Raw genomic sequence first — 7833 nt, 5'->3', positions numbered from 1 at the left:
GGGGGAGGCAACAGGGGTTGGTTTTTGTTGTTTTTGTTTGTTTCTTTGTTTTTTGGAGAGGAAACTGAGAAAAGAGAAATTTACATGTAAATAAAGAAAATATCTAATAAAAAAAAACAAAAAAAAATCTAACAAAAAAAAAAGAATAGACCAATGAAACAAAACCAAATACCCAAGCATAAGTACACATAAGTACACATAACCTCAGCCACTTGATATTTGACAAAGGTGCCAAAAATATTGCTAGAAACAGAAAGGATCTTCAACAGATGGTGCTGAGAAAACTCTATGTCAACATATTAGACACAGGTTCATCACTCCGAACAAACACTAACTCTAAAAGGATCTAGCATTTCAATGTGGAACCTGAAACACTGAAGCTGCTAGAAGGCAATGTAGGTATAGGAAAAGACTTTAGGAAAAAAAGAGGTTAAAAATTTGAAAGAGCAATAAGGGGTGTATGGGAGGTTTGGGAGTGAGGGAAAGGGGAGGGAGAAATGTAATTATCTTTTTTTTTAAAGATTTATTTATTTATTTTATGTATGTGAGTACACAGACACACCAGAAGACCAGAAGACCACATCAGATCTCATTACAGATGGTTGTGAGCCATCATGTGATTGCTGGGATTTGAACTCAGGACCTTTGGTAGAGCAGTCAGTGCTCTTAACCCCTGAGCTATCTTTCCTGCCCCTGTTTTGTCTATTGTTTTTTTTTCCATAGCTTTATCAAATTCATCAATTTCTGTACTGAAGTTACTTCCTAGTATCTTTTTCTGATACACTGTCTAGTTCAGTGTTATTGAAAGCAAGGGTAACCACACATTAAAAATGTCAAAAAATAAAGCAGAGTAATATAGTTTTTTTTTTTAATGTGGTGAACATTTGGAATACTGGACAAGATTCATGGTGTATATTTCTGTATGTGAACTCAGACTAGTTATTTATGCTTTTATCCTCTAGTATTAAATTCTTTTTTTAAAAGATGTATTTATTTTATGTATATGAGTATACTGTTGCTGTCTTCAGACACACCAGAAGAGGGCATCGGATTCCATTACAGATGGTTCTCACCCACCGTGTGGTTGCTGGGAATTGAACTCAGGACTTCTGGAAGAATAGTCGGTGCTCTTAACCACTGAGCCATCTCTCTAACCCCTGAATTCCTAAATGACTAGCATAAGAAGTGACAAAGTCCACAATCTTTCCTAATGATAGTTGCTTCATATCACATCAGGTGTAGACTTTCCTTGAGACTTTTCATGGCAAAGAAAATATTAGTTCTCATATTCCTTTGTCTGCCACAAAGTTGAATTCTAGGTTAAACTGCCTAGCAAGAAGAACACATCAGTCTACAGAACATTACAGTTGGATCTGAGTCTACTTTACTATCTCCACCAGTTTATTTTCTATTGAATCCTCAGTATGAATAATCAGAGTTCTAGGAAGGGGGGAAACATTTGGAATGTAAATAAATAAAAAAAAATTAATTGAAAAAACCCTTTGTTTTCTTCACCCTGCCCCAGGGCATTGTAGTGTTTTGGATCTTCTAGTTCCTTACCACTCTAGAGTCTCCTTACGCGCTTTTCCTTTTCTTCTCAAGCCTGTTTTGAGACCCAGGGGCTTAACCATGCCTGTTCTGAGGCTAGTCTAACCCAATCTGAGAGCTGAAAGCTGCCTCACTTCTACCCTGCCCTTGTCTCACAATTCTTGGTGGGAATATTCTGTTTCTTACGCGGCCCTGCCACACTAGGAAGACTAGCAGACATCTTTAATTTAATGCCCCACAGTGAACTCTGAAAGCCATTCGGACCTGCTCCTTACCCAGAGTCCTCTCTACTATCAGCAGGGAGTTCCTCCGCCTGGTTGCTCAAGACAGATGCTCAAGTCTTGCCTCCTAGGCAGTAGGAAACCCTTTTGGTTCCATCTTAACAGTGCATCCTGAAGGCAGTTTCCCTCCATATCCTACCACCACACCTGGCTGACCTGCTTTCTCCTAGATTATTAATGTCTCCCTAAGTAGGCAGTTGGCTTCCACTCTGGTGTCTTTAACTTAAAAAAAAAAAAAAAAAACCTGCCTAGGTACTGGATAAAGCTCTTGGGCAGCCTTAGCTCTTCCTTGTGCACCTGTAGGTGTCAACTCCATATCTCAGGTGAGCTTCTACCTCAGCAAAGACCCACAATCCACTCTCATATCCCACCCTGAGCTGTTTGTGGATTTGTGTTCCTCGAGGAGAAATACTGATGTCCTGTCCTAAGTACTTGTACATAATCCTCTTTGCAGATATGTTGAGATCTTTACATCCTGTTGAGATGAGGAGAGATGTCCTCAGGAGAAGAGCCCCACAGAGAGAGAGAAGAAAATGCCATATGGAGAGACACACAGAAGACAGATAGGCATGTGACAGCAAAAGCCCAGGTCCTAGGGTTCATATTGCTGAGATGAAACCTCATGATCAAAAGTAACTTGGGGAGGCACTTTCTCAGTTGATGCTCCCTCAAATGACACTAGCTTGTGTCAAGTTGACATAGAAACTAGCCAGGGTAGTTGACCCCTTGTCACATCGACACACCAAATACAGCATTATTTAATAATAAATAGCCTTTCCATTTTTTTGCTCATCCTCAAGATCTCATACTAACAAATATCACGATATAAAACATGTTACAAACTTAAAGGTCCTGCAGCCTTTATAAATTTGAATGCTTCAAAAGTTCAGTCTTTAAAATATAAATCTCCATAAAACTCCAAAATCTCCTTCAAGCTTCAAAAGTGTCTCAACTGCGGGCTCCTGTGAAACAAACAGTAAGTTGAAGGTTTTCTTACTTCAAGAGGGAAGAACGAAGGCACGTTCACCCTCTGAGCAAAGCCAAGCCACACTCCAACAGAGTAAACAAATCTGTGTCCAATGCCTGGGATTCTCCGAGGCTCCTTCAAATACCTTTCCACTGTACACAGCTTTTCTCCTAGGCTCAGGCCCACATTCCATGGCAGCTCCTACCCTTAGTGGCCCTTTTATGATACTGGTGTTTCCAAAATACTTCAGTCCCCTGCTGTAACTGGGCTGCGCTTTCACCAATAGCTTCTCCTGTGGGCTCTCTCTTCAGTGACTCTGGCCCTGCTTCCCAGTGCCAGCCTCAGCTGCTCTCCAGGACACCTTACTGCCTGGGTGGCTCCTACACTACCCAGTTCAGCTACCAGCACAAGGTACAACCTTGGCCGCTTCTGGGAACAGACTGACGGGGGCATCTTTTTCATCACTGGTTTCTCAGCCTCGGCTGACCAGCATCACTTGTGTGGTTTTTACCTCAGAGATGCTCGCCTCTTATAGATCACAATTGATTCTTCACCCCCAGCTGACCAGAACCATAGATTCTTAATTCAGAACAGCAAATGGCTCCTGATAGGGTCTTTAAACTTCCCTTTGAACTTTGTAAGCCAGGCTTCCATCGCCTGCATGCATCTCAGCATTATCTTCCGAGATCCAACAGAACAGCCCACGGAGCTGTCAAAACCCAATAGCTTTTCTAGCTCTAAGTTCTAAAGTCCTTCCACCCCGACATGGAGAAAGATAAAAAAAAAAAAAAAGATTTCCTCAGCCTGTTGCCTTATAGACCACAGGACCAATAGACCACACCCACAATGAGCGAAGCCCGCCCACCTCAATCACTAATTAGGAAAATGCCCTCAGCTGGGTATTATGGAGACATTTCCTCAGTAGAGGTTCCATTCTCTTAGATGACACTAGCTTGTGCCAACTTGACATGAAAATTAGCCAAGACACCAAGGAATACTAAAGGGTATATAGGATACTTCCAAAAACTAACAAGAGGCCGTGGAGTTCTTTCTAGAGCCTCTGGGACAGCAATGTCCTAATGACACCTTAATCTGTAGATTTTTGACCTACAGAACTTTACAGAACAGACTCCCATTGCTTTAAGTCACCTTATTCCTAGTGTAGATTGAGTATTCCTAATCTGGGGAAACAACAGCAACAAAAGCTTTCAAATCCAAAACATTTTGAATACCCCACAAGTGGAAAACTGTGGGTGCACAAAAATCTAAAAATCACCTTTAGATTTTATATGTATAGGAGATACACGAAACATACTTGAGCTTCATGCTTAGACTCTAGTTTCACTTCCAAGAAACCTGGTTACGCTTATGCAAACACACCAAAAATCTTAAAAAAAAAAAAAAAATGCTGGCCTGACACATGTCTGTTCCCAAGAATTTTTGAGAGGGGTTGTCAGCTTGTTCTTGGTCCCGGCTCCTCTAGGAACTGATATGCTTTGGTTAATGAGATCCATGATGTTCATCAGTTTCTAAAAATGATGTCTTCACACTTGTTTATTCTCTGTCCCCTCTGTTTGATCATGAAGACCAGGATCTTACAGCCTTTACCACGGAAAACTATCCTCCCTTTAGACTTTCTTCATCCCTCTGACCTCTCTCTCTCTCTCTCTCTCTCTCTCTCTCTCTCTCTCTTTCTTTCTCTCTCTCTCTGCCTCAGACAAACTTCTTGATTAGCACTAAGTATGGAAGACACTTTTATCTGTTAAACACACAGGCCAAGACCCTACATGCTCCAAAACATCCAATAATTGCACTTGTAAGCAAGATGTATTTTATGAATACATATTTATGTATGCACAGGTTTCTGGTCTTCTGTCTGTTTCCAGGGAGTAAACTAACACAAGAAAGTGATACATGGTTCTTGCTGGAGGATTATGGTCCCTCTATTATTTTCCTAATCTTCTTTCAGACCTAGTTTTCCCCTCTTTTGTGTTTTAGAAGCTTTCAGATTATCTAAATCTAAATTATCTGAAGACTGTATAGGATAAAGGTAGCTTGTGCAGGTAAATGAAGACACATTCACGGATCAATATGCATACCTCAACACTTGTTTGCCACATTAAATATACATACGTAGGTGATAGGAAGTCAACAGGTGACTGCAATTTTATACTTTCAAGTGTGAACGTGGCAGTACAGCATTGGACAGAGGTGCTGGGGAGCAGGTTCTGGGAGCAGGGCCTCACTAACTGGGCTCTTGGCCTATTTATTCACTGTTTTCAAGCTTTCAGTTTTCAGTTCATGGAATGGGTAGACGATGTGGTCTTCCAGGTCTTCCCACTATGAAGAGAAATAGCATTATCTCTCAAAAACTTTAGAATCGGGCAAGCCAAATCCCACTGCTTAGGACAGATGTGCGCTCCATGGATGCTTGCAGGGAAGGACCTTTCTCTGAGGCTGTCTCCCAAGTGTGATTACAAAATGGACAGGCTCCGGGACAATTACAGTCACAGCTTGTGGCTGTCATTGGTGCTGGGGCGAGGAGTGGGGAACAACCTGACCTGCCAATCAGATGTGGCACTGGAAGAACTGCATGGATATTCGCTGTCTTTGGTTGTTCCTGCGCCCAACCACATTTGTCAGGATTCAAAACAAATGACAAAAATTCTTGGAAGGGCTAGGAAAACAGTTAAATAACATAATGAAGTCAGTTTACTTTTCAGTAGGTTTAACATTTTGTCAATGCATATTATATCATATATATGTATAATATATATATATATATATATACACACATATCATATGTCTGTAAGTATAAAGTCAAGACCCACAGTTTACCCATTATTAATTATTAGATATTTGACCTGTATTCCTCTTTCTCTGTCTCATAAATATTTATTGCTTGTAAGAGTAGAAGTTTATTTAAATAGATGCTAATTCGTTTAGACAGATGTCTGCAGTACTTCACACACTCTGGTCTACATTGGCTGAAGTCAATCTTGAGCTTTTCCATCTGGCTCCGACTTGAGCCTCTCCAACTCCAACGGAGTGTTTGGAATTAGTTTGTCTGGCCGTCTTCTGCCCTATTCAAAAAAGACACCAAATACTGCATCTCCACCATTTTTAACAGTCAGAGAGAAGGACCTGCCAGGGACAATTTAAGACTGTGTTGTGCAAACTGAGCTCAGGGCAGCGTCCTCTGGGCAAAGGGGAATTGCTGTCCCCCTCCTGAAGAGGTTCTGCTTACACTTTTCATTTACTCAGTCGGGGTCTGTCCTTAAGAAGCCTCGGGCACAGTGTCAATGAGCCACCACCACCTTAAACGTCTGCATACTTCAGGCAGATGACTGGAGCTTTAGAGAATGGAAAGGGACGGATGCAACGAGTAGATCAGTAGCAAGCCAGGTTGAGCTGGCTCCAGCATGGGATTGCATAACAGCAAAAGACACTTTGCAAACCAAATCTAAGGCGCAGGTTTGTGGCAGTAACCGAGGAATTTTAAGGAAGCCTTGAGGTCGGTTGACAGATGAAAGATGTACTATGCAAACGGCAACGATTAAATAAATGATGCAGGAAATAAAATAATTAGCATTGATATGCATACAACATGTACTTTAAAAATGTATAGTGTATAAAAACCACACACACACACACACACACACACACATGCAATACATATAATAAAGTCTGATCTTATGGCCATATGTCTACATAACAGGATGGACCTAAGGCAGGTACACATCTCAAAAACAAAAACAAAAACAAAAACATTTTTTAAAGTGATGCAATGGTTGGTGAAGTGGCTCACCCAGTAAGAATGCATGCCTGCTCGAGTTCAGTCCCTGGTATTAGCATAGCACAAGGAGGAAGTGCACTCCTGCACGGTGCCTTTTGATCTCCAAACGTTTGCTACAGCAAACACATGCCCAAACACACACACACACACACACACACACACACACACACACACACACACACACATTCAGAAATGCAGTTTAAAAAATTAAATAATGCAAGACTCTCCTGTCTGGTACAAATAAAAGTAGTTGTTCCCCTCCCCCCATCCTCTCATTTATACGGAAAATATAACAGCAGTGCAGGGTTTTTTTTTGTTTGTTTTTAAATTGGTTTAGTGCAGCAATTTTTTTGTTGTTGTTAAAGACCCAGGCAAATCTAGCAGGATTTTAGTTCAGATTGGTATACAACAACAACAAAAGCAACAACGACAAAAAACCAAACAAAACAGGACCGTAACGCGGAAGGAAGACACAGGGAGTTTCCACCAGAATCGCTCTGCTTAGGTGGCACGGGCTACAGTAGTCCAGGGCGAGGACGCGCGGTATGAAGGTGGAAGCGAGCCACTGCGGGCGCGCCGTCAGACTGACACGTTGACATAGGGGCTGGACCAGGCTGTGTCTGGGGATGATGGGTTCGATCGCCCCAGGAGTTCTCCAGGGAGATGGGGGAAAGGAAGAAAGGGGACCCTTCGAGGAGGGGCCAGGTACACCGGATGGTGACCAGTGCTGGGGACGATCCCTAAGGCCAAAAGTTAGAGGAGTTGCTGAGAGAATCTCGGGGACTGTGGGGCGAAGATGGTCAGAGGCCAGAGTCACTCACCATCTTCCAGCGCTTCGTGTAGCAACAGAAATCCGAGCAGCAGCCAAAACTTCATCTTCGGGGGCTGGTGAACTGCAGAGTAGTTTGGGACTGCAGGCGGCGCGACAGGCTGCTCAGGGCAGGGCAGGGGCGCAGAGGGAGGCGGCGCCTGGGACACCACAGCTGGAGGATTCGGTTTCACTGGGGGAAACACAATTTGGGGGGAAAGTAGGGTAAAAAAAAAAAAGAAAGAAAGAAAGAAAAAAAAATTTTCCCTGTGTAATATGATCTCTCCTGCCCCCTGGTGGAGTGGTGAAGGATAGCGCTATTCCCAAGCCCTGGGAAGACTAAATAACTAGGAAGGAGCAAGGTGACGCTGATGATGGAGCCATAGGACTCTGTCCACCTTCTCTGGTAGGGTCTTGCTTCTCAGCAAAAAGT

The 7833-nt window shown here is 42.6% G+C and overlaps 1 protein-coding gene across 1 annotated transcript in view; it reads right to left on the bottom strand.

The window, feature by feature from the left end:
* Pdgfrl (platelet derived growth factor receptor like) overlaps positions 1–7631 on the bottom strand; it is a 61854-nt gene extending 54223 nt beyond the window's left edge. The window contains exon 1 of the mRNA XM_031339599.1: positions 7414–7631. Within this exon, the coding sequence (XP_031195459.1) occupies positions 7414–7468 (55 nt within the window). The 5' untranslated portion in view covers positions 7469–7631. The remainder of the gene's footprint in view (positions 1–7413) is intronic.
* Between the last annotated feature and the right edge of the window lie 202 nt (positions 7632–7833).

Source organism: Mastomys coucha, unplaced genomic scaffold (genome assembly GCF_008632895.1).
Source record: "Mastomys coucha isolate ucsf_1 unplaced genomic scaffold, UCSF_Mcou_1 pScaffold22, whole genome shotgun sequence".
Taxonomy (NCBI): domain Eukaryota; kingdom Metazoa; phylum Chordata; class Mammalia; order Rodentia; family Muridae; genus Mastomys; species Mastomys coucha.
The sequence above is the reverse complement of the archived record's forward strand: the minus strand, read 5'-3'. Positions and strand labels throughout refer to the sequence as shown.